Source organism: Acomys russatus, chromosome 10 (assembly GCF_903995435.1).
Source record: "Acomys russatus chromosome 10, mAcoRus1.1, whole genome shotgun sequence".
NCBI classification, from domain to species: Eukaryota; Metazoa; Chordata; class Mammalia; order Rodentia; family Muridae; genus Acomys; species Acomys russatus.
In genome coordinates, this window is record NC_067146.1 from 4,039,321 (window position 1) to 4,053,210 (window position 13,890).

Sequence of the window (13,890 nt, forward strand, 5' to 3'; positions counted from 1 at the left end):
CCTCCCCTTCAATAACTCCCCCCTCCCTCCCTTACAAACAATAAACCAAATCAACTTTCATAAATTTAGGTGCTATTTTAAAAACATCAAAATTTTACTTTACCCATTCTCTCCGATGCTCCCTGTATTTTTTTTAAGCTGTGAGTGGATGACCATGCTATGTGATCAACAACTGTGAAGTTAGCAAAAGTGAACTGAGTTTAGTATTGTAATTTCAAAAGAACCTTAAAGTTTGTAATACTTGACATATTTAATGGTATGCAGAATCCTATCTTACGGTATATCATCAGGCATTAATGGCAAGCAATTTATAAAAGCAGTCAATATTTCTTTGCACAGATTTAGCTCAGAGCTCAGGTTCAGGAGAACAGAGTGATCAGGAAATGCATCAGCATACAAAGCAATGGAAGGATCCCATGGCTATAAATGAAGGAAGGCAGAGGCAGGGACAGAGTGAGCTCTCACACACGTTCTAGTATGACAAAGTGTTCACCACCATCGTCTGCAGACGTGTCTAAGATCTTTTATGGTGGAACATAGCAGGCCCCTCTTCTCTCAATAAGATCCACATACCCTCACTGATAGGAAAGCTAGAGCTAGAAAGAGAAGAATAGAATTGAAAACCAGTAGCTTCTTGTTTACCTAACCTCTCTTGAATCCCTAAACAGAGAGATGCTATTGTTACCCTTTCTTCCAACATAGCTGCACATCCACATAATAATGTAGGAATTAATAAAAACCTATGGCCAGTTTCTAGTTTGCTCCAGGGCAAAGAGATAATTTAAGAAGTATGAAATTAAACCTTGTATCTTCATATGACCCAAAGTGACTACTATACTGAGGAGTCAATCTGATAACTCTTGTATAATCCTTACACCTACTTGTCTTACCTATCTTTGTAAGCTCTTAAACATTCATGGATAAAAACCTCTTTGCAACTAGTTTTTGCTTTTGAGAGAGAGACACTGGCTAAGTGCCTCAAACTGCAGCTATTAGCCCTATCTTAGCCTCTCCAAGTGCTGAAATTATAGATGTATAGCAACACACCCAGCTTGTAATTACTTTTGCTTTTACTTTTATGTGTGTAAGTTTTGCTTACATGTATGTATATGTATCAAACTTGTGCCTGGTGCTCTGAGAGGTAAGAAGAGGGCACAGAATCCCCTGCAACAGGACTTAACAGTTGTGAAGTGTCATGTGAATGGTGGGAACTGAACCAGGGTCTTCTACAGGAGCAGCAAATGCTCTTAGCCATTGAGCCACCTTTCCAGCCACCGCCACCGCCACCGCCGCCACCACCACCACCATCATTTGGAGACAGAGTCTCATATAGCCAAGGATGGCCTAGAACTCATGCAGCCCAGGATGATTTTGAACTTCTGCTTTTCTGTTTTCACCTGCCAAGTGTTAGTTAGAATTACAGGTATGACTCACCTTGCCCATTCTTTGCAGCTGGTTTTTTTTGTTTTATTGTTGTTTTTGTTTTTCAAGACAGAGTTTCTCTGTGCCTTGGCTGTCCTGGACTTAATAGACCAGGCTGGCCTTGAACTCACAGAGATCTACCTGTCTCTGCCTCCTCAAGTGCTGGGATTAAAGGTATGTGCCACTCTACCCGGCTGTGGTTACTTTTTAAAATACTTATTTCCCTCTTTATGCTACCTTAATAAGAATATTCAGTTTGACTACTGTAAATTTTAAGTAATTTAAAGTGTATTTAATAAAAGAATTCACAGTTACGTCTGAACAATATAATAAAGATGCTTTGAAACTATTTAATATAGATTGATATATTTTATAATTTATATAAAAGTTATGAACCTTCCAATGGAATGCCAAGACATTTTTTTAAAAATGTATAGTCACAGTAGTAGTAGCAGCATTCAGTAAACATAGGGTACTACAGTGTAGAAAAGGCTATTTCTTCATACTCCTTTGGTTAATATAGTCCTATACCTTGACAATCAGTAATAGCTCCTAGTCTAACTCCAGCCCCTCTTAACAAGTTTAAAAATCTTCAAGTACAGTGGTTATTATAGGAAAAAAAAATTTCAAAATTAAGTATCTAACTGGTTGAAAACACAGTTTAATTATGCAGCCCTGCTGGTGTCAAACTCAATCTTTCTGCCTCAGCCCTCCAACTGTTGGAATTACAAGCATGCACCACCACACCTAGTTAGTAATTTCAGTGCTGCTGGATATACTCAAAAGACTATTGATTTTTTTAAATGAAGTGGGGGTTGGAGAGATGGCTCAGCGGTTAGAAGCACTGACTGCTCTTCCAGAGGACCTGGATTCAATTCTCAGCACCCACATGGCAGCACACTGTAAATGTAACTCCAGTTCCAGGAGATCTGACACCCTCATATAGACATACATATAGGCAAAACACTAATGTACACAAAATAAATATTTTTAAATAAATATTTTTAAATGAGGATGAAGAAAAGGTTTATAGCAACTTTTAAGGTGCTAATAGAATAATAATAATGGAAATAAAAGAACAGAAATTCTAAAGAAACTACATTCTATGACTGCTCCAACCTTGTCTTCTCTCATTATACAACACAAAGTGTCTTGACAAATAGCAAAAATTAGTGCCATTATATTCTTGGGATATTTACTTTAGTTTTTTGGGTTTTTTTTTTTTTAATTAGCATATTTCTCAGATTTAAGAGAGACATTACCAAAAGCCTAAAATGTTGCCTTAGAATTAAAATACAAAAGTACATACAAAGCCAAGCATAGTGCCTCATGCCTGCAGCCGGAGAACGTGGAAGGCTGAGGTAGTAGGACAGTAAGCTTGTGGCCAGTGGTACTACAGTGAGTTTTAGACCAGACTGAGGAGCTATAGAATGAGACCTTGTCTCAAAATATTTTTTAGTAAGATTATACAGAATTTAACATTTATGTCAACAAATACAGCTTGCTAAACTTTATTTTGATGTAGAGTTTCAGTTCAATTCTAATACAGTGACACTTGTATTCTGGTTATCTGGTGCCCTTTATCTAGAATTTTCTACATAAAAGATAGAAGCAAAGGAAGCTATCTTTTTTTTCCCCCTTCTTTACATTTTTTTCCTTTGAGACAGAGAATATCACTATGTAAACTGGGTACCTAGAGCCAGGCGGTGGTGGTGCTCACCTTTAATCCCAGCACTTGGGAGGCAGAGGCAGGTGGATCGCTGCGAGTTCGAGGCTACCCTGGTCTACAAAGCGAGTCCAGCATAGTCAGTCAAGGCTACACAGAGAAACCCTGTCGGGGGGTCGGAGGGGGGGAGCAGGGGGGAATTAGGTACCTAGAACGTATGACTCCTCTGCCTCAGCTTCCCAAACTGCTGGAATTACAGATGTGTAGCAAGTACCACATCCACATTAAAGGCTAACTTTGAAGAAATAGCAGAAAAGGAAAGGACAAAAGATAGTATGACTGGTAGATTTATTCATTTAAATGACTCCCAAAAGAGCTGGGTGTGGTAGAGGCTCACCTCTAATCCTAGCATTCCCATGGCTGTTCCAGGCTATCAGGGCTACATAGTAAAACCCTATCTCAAAAAAAAAATAAAAATAAAAATTAAAAAAAAAAAAAAAAATCAAACAGGACTCAATGGCTCAAAAACTATAAAACATGAGCTGGAGAGAAGGCTCAGAGGTTAAGAGCATTGACTGCTCTTCTAGAGGAGCACAGTTCAATTCCCAGCACACACACATGACAGCTCACAACTGTCTGTAACTCCAAGATCTGATACCCACAAACATACATGCAGGCAAAACACCAATGAACATAAACTAAAAATACATTATTTTTAAAAAACAAAACAAGAACTATAAACATCAAGAAAAATATCCCCAAATCAAAAAGTAAAGAAGAACAATGATATTACTAAAAAACAAATGAGTTAAAACAAAAAATACATCATCAGAAAGATGAGACTTGAGGCAATAAAACAGCACAGCAAAAACCTGTCACATTGAACATACATCATATTCACAAGGGTTGCCTCTGGGAACTCTGCCATTTGTTTTAAAATATAACCAAAATACAAATGGTACTACTTATTTATTCATATAGCTGTTTTGTTTCAAAATTAGGTATAATCAGTAGCAAAAGAATGTGTCTCTTAGATATAGATGTTTGTTTATAAATATTTAAAACATTAGCTTTTTTGTCTCTCTAGGGTTATTGGTAGTTTATCCCTATGATACAAACACTCAGAAGGCAGAGGCAGGAGGCCCACCTTGAGCAAGCTTGGGCAAGAGACAGAGAAAAAAAGTAACACGTCATCTCAAATTTCTAAGAAAAATAATAACCTAAAATATAGAGGTAGACAAGTCTTTGTGAATTTGAGGCCAAGACAACAAAGAAAGAAGCGATCTTAAAAAAACAAAAACAGCCAGGCAGTGGTGGTGCATGCCTTTAATCCCAGCACTCAGGAGGCAAAGGCAGGTGGCAGACTGTTGTGAGTTCAAGGTCAGCCTGGTCTACGCAGAGTCCAGGACAGCCAAAGCTATACAGAAAAACCCTGTCTCAAAAAAACAAAAACAAAAAAGACTAAAGAGAAGTGGGGATACAAAGGAAATTAGTTGAAATTCTACTACTATCAATTAATTATACCCTAAAGTATGTCAACCAACAATTAACTAAATAAAACTCTACTGTGGGGGAGTGGAAAGATGGCCCAATAGTTAAAGGAACTTGGATGCTCCAGCAGAGAACATAGGCTTGATGCCCCACCCCACACCAGGCAGTCACAACTACCTGTGACTCCACTTCCATGGGATCCAATTCCCTTTTCTGCCTCTGTTGGCACTGCACACATGGTACACACAAGGCAAGCAGGTATGCGCACACAAATTTTAAAACAAAAAAGCAAAACAAAACAGTACTGTAGTAAATATTCCCTGTAATACTACAAATTAAATTGTGACACAAATTCTTCATTATTATTAACAGTCTCTAGGGTCTAAGATAAATCACCCTCCCTGGCCCCTCCCATTAATCGCAATAATGGTCTCTCTTTAGGGTTTCTACTGCTGCATTCTCATTTCACACTGCCACTGTGTTTGTGATAGCTTGCAGAACTGGTGACTCTCATGAACCAAAACAGTAAAGGCAAAGTGAGAAGCCACGTTAAATAAAGTAATTTAATTCTTCAGGTCTAGATGATCTCCCTAGAGACAGCCAAAAACTCCCTATTTCACAGGTTTTGTTATTTCTGGCTAGTTATTTCTACTCATGGGCATGGATATACACTGGATATATACACTGGCAAATAATTTCACATCATATATGAATACCTAGAACAGTATTTTCCAGAATATGGTATTGGCACAAGATGATCTGGGGTGTCGTTCAATTTAATCAACAAGATACTTACCACACAGTAAGAAACATTAGCTCAAGAAAAAAGTTATCTATTTGGCAATTATCTATTTAGTATATATGACAAACTCTAACCTTAAACATACAGAATTATAAGTGACAAAAGTGCAAGTTGTGCCGGGCAGTGGTGGCGCCCGCCTCTAATGCCAGCACTCAGGAGGCAGAGGCAGAGGCAGAGGCAGGCGGATCACTGTGAGTTCGAGGCCAGCCTGGCCTACAAAGCGAGTCTAGGACAGCCACGACAGCCACGGTTACATAGAGAAACCTTATCTCGAAAAACCAAAAACCAAAAACAAACAAACAAAAAGAGTGTAAGCTGGGCATAGTGGTGTACCCCTTTAGTCCCCAGTACTTGGAGGCAGAAGGTGACATATCTCTGTATTGAGGCCAGCCTGCTCTACATTGACAATTCCACGCTAGCCAGGGCTACACTGTGAAACCCTGTCTCAAAACAAAACAAACAAGAATCTAGCTGTATCATTATAACATACCTTTCTATTTTGTTGGGTTTTTTTTTTTTTTTTTTCCCCCCTTCGGTTTTTTGAGACAGTGTCTGAGTTAGCCTTGGCTGGCCCCAAACTCACAGAGATCCGCCTGCCTCTGCCTCCCGAGTGCTGGGATAAGGAGCGCACCACCACCCCCAAATGTTTTTTTTTAAATCAACTTAAACATAGCTTTGAGAAACAAGCCTGTAAGGGCAACTGCTTGGAGAAACAGGATCACAATTCAAAGTCTGCCTAGAGCTACATAAGATGATATACACACTGGTAATACACACTGAAACCTTGTCTAAAAAAAAAAAAAAAGTGCTGAAATATAGCAAAAATAGTAGAGTACTTGCCTACCATTTGTAGAAAACCATAGATCCAAACTCAAGCACCACCCCACAAAAAGATTGTGCACATACACACACAACTTAAAATTTTTATAAAATTAGTTGGGGGAAAAGGTGGTGGTGGTGCATGCCTTTAATCCCAGCACTCAAGAGGCAGAGAAAAGTGGATCTGAGTTCAAGGCCAATTTGGTCTACAGAGCAAGTTCCAGTACTTCCAGAGCTATACAGAGAAACTCTGCCTCCAAAAAAGAAAAAGGGAAAAAAATATTAAAAGAAAACAATAAAATAACCCAGTTAAGAGTGGAAACACTGCGCCTTTAATCCCGCACTTTAGAGGCAGAGGCAGGTGGATCAATGTGAGTTCGAGGCTAGCCTGGTCTATAAACAGAGTCCAGGACAGCCAAGGCTACACAGAGATATTCTGTCTGGGGGGAGGGGGAAGAAAGAGTAGAAACATTTATCTACAACACGGTTTCTTGAATCTTCAGCATGCAAAACTTCGAGAGACAAACATGGTGCTGAATACCTCCAATCTCCGCGCTAAGGACACAGGCAGAGTTATACCTCTGTTCCAGGCCAGCCTCGTCAACATAAAAAGTTCCAGGGCCATTCAGACAGATTCAGTCTCAAAAACAAAAAAACAAAAACAAAAACAAAAAAAGAAACAACTAAAGTAAGCCAGGCAATGGTGGCGCCCGCCTCTAATGCCAGCACTTAGGAGGCAGAAGCAGACAGATCACTGTTCTACAAAGTGAGTCCAGGACAGCCAAGCCTACACAGAGAAACTCTGCCTCAGGGAGGAAAAAATAAACAAACTAAAACAAACAAAAATTCAAAGAAATTTCATAAGACTTCTTTAACACAAATTGTTGGCCTCCATCTAAAGAATAAGCATTTGAATTGATAAACTACAGGAATGCAGCTGTTGGGACACACTGTGACCCAGAACATTAGCCAACAAATGTGTGGGGGAGGGGGGTGGAGAGGGGCCCACATGCTTAGAGTTTGAGACAGTTTCATTCTGTAGCCCAGGCTGGCCTTAAACACAGAAATTCTCCTGTCCCAGCCTCTCACTAGGCAGGATTACAGGTATGAGCCCCTATATCTGGTCAAATAAGTGTTTATTCATAAAGTGCTTTGCATGTGGCCCTCAGTTTGATACCCAGCACAACATAAAATAAGGTGAGATAGCCTATGCCTGTAATTCTAGCATTAAGTCAGGAAGGTCATCCTGGTAGATATAGGAACTCCTACTTCAAGCACTAACTGCAAAGGGCCTAATACAGGACAGAATACAACACAAAACTTGGTACAATATGCATCCTCCATAAATACCCACCCGCCCTAACTAAAAAGCAAAGCTTTGGATGGTTTAACTCTAAAATATAAAATTGAGGCCTACAGAAATCTGAGGTCTCAAGAAAATAAAAACAAACAATTTACCATATTCTTGAGACAGGACAAAAGATTCAGCAAGGGCAGCTGGTTAAATTCTTTTCACGTTGATTCAAATATGTCAAACATCAGTTGTATATGGTTCACAACTAAATTAGAATGTGTCAATGGAGTGTTTTCTACAAAAAAAGAAGTTAAGTTCTTTCTCTGGGAAATATTAAGAAACAAGATATGACATTTATTCAATTGACTGAACTACATGTTACTTTCTGATTCCTTTAACTTATTCAGCTAAAACAAAGACATGTAAACTTTAATTTTTAAAAAATTACTTTCCTCTTTATGCTCAATAATCCTACAAAACTGATACATCTATTTTAGCCTTACCTTCCCATTTTTACCCAAACAGCTACTAATAAATGATCATTTAAATTACAAAAGAACAGGAATAGAACAGTGGTACATGCCTGTTGTCCCAGCAGCTTGGGAAGCTATGGTTAGAGAATTGCTTGAGACAAGATTTAAAAAACAAAACAAAACAAAAAAAACAAAAAAACAAAAAACAGCTGGAGCAATAACTTCATTGCTAAAGTGCTTTTCTTACAAGCACAAGGACCTGAGTTTGCTCTCTAGAACCCATGTGAAAAACATTATCCACACTGGAACACACTTATACTGCCAGCCTACACAGAGACACAGACAGGAAGACACCAAGTCAGCGGTCAGGATGACACCACCAGAAGCTGTGGTCTTGCTTCTCTGTGCATATATACCTGCATGCACATGCATGCACAGACCCACACCCACCACACCCCCCCCAAAAAATAGTTTTTTCTTCGTGTGCTAACACTGCTAAAGATTCCTGTCAGAAACTTACCCTGTTTCACTCCCTCATTTCTTTCTCCAACAAGATGTTGCAACTTCTTTCATCTTCTTAGTCTATAATTTCTTCACATGCTTCAGGCACTTTTTCTTTGAACTGTAACCTAAGCTGACCTCAAACTCATCATCTTCCTGCTTCGGCCTCCCAAGTGGTAGGTAGAATGCCAGGGTTACAAGTGTAATCCTTCCAGATTTTCAAGTTCACTTTTTGTTTGTTTGAGACAAACTCTTACTATTCTGTAGGCCAACCTGGAATTCTAGGTACTCCTGTGTAATCCTCTCAAATGATGGAATTACAGGTATGTGTTGCCATGTCCATCCAGAAGCTCATTAAGAAGCATCTATCTCATTTATGTAGTCTAGCCACATTTAGTAACCTTCATTTATTGTTAAACCACAGGTATGCTGAACCCCATTGTTTATCTAAACCCTCACTAACTTCAGGTTTCACTGTCTGTAAGAAGCATGTTACTAAACGATGATTCAATGAATCCTAGCATGACCACGACACCTTGCTTTATTTTTTTAATCCTTAGTTGACATCCTACTTTAACTAGAAACATACTTGCCACTTACAGAACTTGCATATACACCAAAAAAAATTTTTTTTTACCTGAAATATTGTCTCAGAAACATAGGCTTACTTGAATGCTAAACAACTGCAGAGATTCCAAGATAACAGGGTTCTAGGAGGTGAAAATTTTAGTTTTCTGGGCTGCTCTGTAGATAGAAATATTTAGAGTTCAAAATGCAAAATGAGTGAGAAACTTTAACTGATTCACTATTCAAGTGCTAACAGAGCTTTTAATGTTTTAGAGATGCCTGAACACTAACAAAATCCAATAGTTACAGACACACAGGAAAACTGGCCTTAGATGTACATGTTCTACCGTAAGAAATATCCCATTACTGTGTTTTTTTAAAATGTGCACTACTGGGGCTGGAGAAATGGCTCAGAGGTTAAGAGCACTGACTGCTCTTCCAGAGGTCCTGAGTTCAAGTCCCAGAAAGCACATAGTGGCTCACAACCATCTGTACTGAGATCTGGTGCCCTCTTCTGGTATGCAGGCAGAACGTTGTATACATAATAAATATTTTTTAAAAGTACCTTTAAAAAATGTGCACTTGTACATTAAAGGCTATACCTATTTTACTTAAAATGAAATAAGCTAAGTATAGTAAAAGGATAGCTTACAACTGACCAAGATATAAGTATGATTCATTAAGATGAAGTTGAAAATTAAAATACATGTGTTGATGACAAGTCAAGAAACACAAATTACAATAAAAATGAGTTTACAATGAAGATAATCCACAGGGAAGAAAAACACTACTTCAAATCTTTGATTCAGTAATTTTGTAGAAAGGCAGTAATGTTTTACACAAATGAAGATGTAGTTAGTTATATATTACTAAATTTGTACTAGTAATAGGTAAATTACTTTCTGAACTGCATTTTTTAAGGTATTACCTAAAATGACTATCCTTTCAATTGTGCATGTTATCACACACTACGCATTAGTTGGCAGTTAAGATTAGCATCCTGTATTATCTGTGGATGTACCATACAGCTCAGCAAAATTAGTACCCCAAACAAGTAAAATTACCTCAAAAATGTATATAGGTGTTTTGTTGATTTGGCCTTTTGAGATGGGGTCTCATGCAGCCTAGGGTTACCTCAAATTAACTATGAGCTGAGTAAGAGATACTCCTGATCCTCTTGCCCTCACCTCCCAAATGCTGGGATCAGAGGAAAGCCCTATACACAGCAATAATGATCTACTTCTCCAGAGAATTGACTGATACCCCTGCCAGACACAGCAGAGCCCTGCTGGAGATAAAGAACCACTAGAGTGCCTTTGTCCCTCAGGAGAGGCAGGAGGGATGGCTGGAGTACTGAAGGATGACTCAATAAGTTGCTACACATGATAAGAAAGTGCACCACCACTGAGACATATCCCCAGCTGTAGCCAACATTAGCTTGTTCAAAACAGTCCATCATCACAGATGATAACACACATTTTTATTTCTATAATCTACACTTTGAGTGTCTAGGTTGGTTTCCAAGATACATTTGAAGATACACTATCATTCCTAGTTCATTTTAACCTTTCAGAAATGGTTTGTGCTCCCACTTAAAACAATTTTAAAGCACGGTACCCTCAGAACAACTTTCTAAACTTCAAACTTCTAAATTTAGGATATAATCTAGGTCTAGGTCCTAGACCTAACGATACAGTTTAGTGATTCCGAGCTTCCCTAGCATATGCAAAACCCCAAGTTTGATCCCTATCACTGGGGAGGTGGCCGTATTCCAGTTCACCCTAATTTTGTTTAATTCATATTAATTGTACCCTCCTTAGCTTTTCTGGAATCATGGCCAGAGGTATGTGCTCACAAAGAAGCTTTGTGCCAATGGACAGTTTTACAATTAATCCAATGTCGTCAAAACGACCACGGTCCATCTGAGAACATTGGACTGCTTTCTCTAAACTGTCACAAAAACAATTCTCAAAATGTTTCTTAAAATTTTCTGTGAGCCAAGTGTGGTGGCACACACCTTTAATCCCAGCAGTCAGGGGGGCAGTGGCAGGCAGATCTCAGTGAGTTCAAGGCCAGTCTAGTCTACAATATGAGTCCAGAACAGCCAAGGCTACACAGAGAAACCCTGTCTTGAAACACGCCCCCGCCCAATTTAAATAAATAAATAGTTTAAACTCCTTTGTGGCCTTTCCTGCTACCATCTGAAATATGTTCAGGAAAAACAAATTACTTGTCTCTTTTCTAAGACAGAAAAATTTTAAAGTAATTAATCTTAAATTTAAGATAAAATATAGTAATGGGTATTTGTGATTTTTTTCCTTAATAAAAACCCTAACTATATTTATTCAACATTTTTAGTATAACATAGGAAATTATTTGGCTTCCCAAATAACAAATTATAGACTTAATTTGAGGCAAAAAGGTTATGTGACTTACCCAAGCTTCTAATTAGAAACCAGGTCTCCTGAGTCTCAGCCCAGTGTTCTTTTCCTTAACTTAAGTTGTGACTTATTAGAAAATTCCAAATATAGACAGACCCCCAGTTACATGGGTTTGAGTTACACTGATTCACATATACAAACTTTATATAGTGTGACCAATGTTTCAACTCACGCGGTACCCTGCTTCCATTTATGCAGTATGCCAGGCATCGGCACGATTTTCAGTGGCACACAGGCGGTTGCCACCACCAGGGCCCTAGGCAAAATTGCAAAGAAGGCAAAGTTTGTCTTTGGCCCTCCCATCTCCCTTATGCATTTCTCTCCCACCTCCTAGTCAACCCCCTGCCCAACCTCCCAATGCCACCATGCTGCCCTTCTAACTGTCCAAGCCCCCACGCACCAAGGACTATGCTTTCTTGAACTGCCTAGTAATCAGAGTTACCTATTTTCCTACCACTGCAATCCCGAAGGGTTCTAGCGAGATTTAAGTTACCTACAACAATTAGCTGATTTAAGTAACTGATTATACACTTAACCAACAAACTTACGTCTCCAAGCAACTTAAAATTAAAAACTCTTAGAAATGTTAGGGAAGATAGCTTTGGAAAGGGGGAGCAACATTTTCCCAGAGTCCCAGAATTCCTTAACCATTTCAGATTTCTTCACAAATACAATATAAAGGTTTTAGGGTAATTGCTGTCTTAGGCACCACTACACAAAATAGTCGTGGCTGTTTTGGCTGTTTTCAGTTAGTCTACAGGGACAACCAATCAACCAAAGCTCTTTTAAATATCCACCCTTACCTACCTTTTCCATCTCTCTCCCACTTTCTGGATCCCCAATTCCACCTCTTGATGCCAAACAAACAGCATTTTTGTAAGCTGTCTGTGTAACACAAGGTTTCTCATTATATGGTTCAAATTACATGGTGGTTTTCAGTGATATACCTATGTTCCCCTATCCTTGAATAACTACTTCTTCTTCTTCTTCTTCTTCTTCTTTTTTTTTTTTTTTTTTTTTTTTTTTTTTGGTTTTTTGAGGCAGAGTTTCTCTGTGTAGGTTTAGCTGTCCTGGACTCTGCAGACCAGGCTGGCCTCAAACTCAGAGACCCACCTGCCTCTGCCTTCCTGAGTACTGGGATTACAGGTGTGCGCCACCACGCCCAGCTTCCATAGATAACTTTTTATTCTGATTTAATTTCAAGGTCCTACGTTACAAATTCATTAAATATGCAGTAAGAAGGAAATGTATTATGTTAACTTACATATACGAAAGAACTAATATGGGTATCTAAAAAGTGGTTTTTTCTGTTTTATATTGAGCTAGGATCTCAGTGCACTACCACACCTGAATAAATATTCAACCCTTTACTCCACATTTCCATAAATGTTGTTGTTCCTTTTATTTTTTTTGTTAAGGCAAGGTCTTGCCTTAACTCAGACTACCCTAGAATTGTTTCATAGGCTAGCCTTGAACTAACTGAAATTCCTCCTGCCTCAGCATCCTACCAAGCCAGAAATGATAGTTCTTTTGAATCAGTGTAGCACTGAAAATCAAATCACTTCAACTAAATACTGTTGTTTACTCATAAACATGAGCTCATTCATAAGTTCAATTGGTATTGAGAACAATAAAAAAAAAATACAGGGACAGAGACACAAATATAATTTAAATACAAAACAATAAATTTTCAAAAATCCAGCTTGCTGCTGGGACTACACAGAAATTTATAGGCACATGTACATATTACAAAGGTTCGGTTTTACAATACTAGAGGGGGCTGCTTTCAGAAAACTGTCAGGTCATAGTTACCTTGATCCAACTACATACCCAGTAGTATAAGTAAATCCTATCTATCAGAAGATACCAATAATGGCATCTATCCAAATTAAAAGGACTACGTAAGTAAACCTTAAAGATTTCTTAAAATGTCATTACAAAGATTGAACTGTTAAGTTCCTATATGAAGCCCCTTCTAAATACCCTCACTCATAATAGAAAAGGAACAAAGTTAAGACAGGCTGCAGTTATAAAATTCTTACTCAAATATAAAAGGTTAGGTCAGTCCAGTGGTGTTTTAAATTAATGTTAAGGGGTTTTTTTGTTGTTGGTGGTTTTTGCTTATTTATTTATTTATTTTATTTTGGCTTTTCCAGACAGGATTTCTCTTGTAGTCCTGGTTGTCCTGGACTCACTTTATAGACCAGGCTGGCCTCGAGCTCACAGAGATCCGCCTGCCTCTGCCTACCAATTGCTGAGATTAAAGGTGTGCACCACAGCACCTGGCTCTAATGTTAACTTTCAAGGGATTACTTACTACACACAAATCTTATTTTCTTTCCAATTTTCCCTCCTCTACACAACAATAAATAAAATCTGTTACCCACCCCATTTATCTTAATGTTCTATTAAGA

General features: G+C 38.4%; 1 protein-coding gene across 14 annotated transcripts in view; it reads right to left on the reverse strand.

The window, feature by feature from the left end:
* Luc7l2 (LUC7 like 2, pre-mRNA splicing factor) overlaps window positions 1-13,890 on the reverse strand; it is a 53,221-nt gene that overhangs the window by 38,080 nt on the left and 1,251 nt on the right. For 2 of the 14 annotated variants that reach the window (XM_051151702.1, XM_051151699.1), the window contains exons 1-2: window positions 9,106-10,032; window positions 7,659-7,789 (exon numbers count right to left, since the gene is read on the reverse strand). The exons of 2 other annotated variants lie outside the window; for them this stretch is intronic. Coding sequence is in view for 6 of the 12 variants with exons in the window: in XM_051151693.1 (XP_051007650.1) it covers window positions 104-156 (53 nt within the window). In the remaining 6 variants the exon portion in view is untranslated. Of the gene's footprint in view, window positions 1-103; window positions 173-3,485; window positions 3,543-7,658; window positions 7,790-8,487; window positions 9,012-9,105; window positions 10,033-11,471; window positions 11,733-13,890 lie in introns of those variants that run through there. 10 more of the 14 variants (XM_051151706.1, XM_051151704.1, XM_051151703.1 and 7 more) reach the window with 8 other exon arrangements.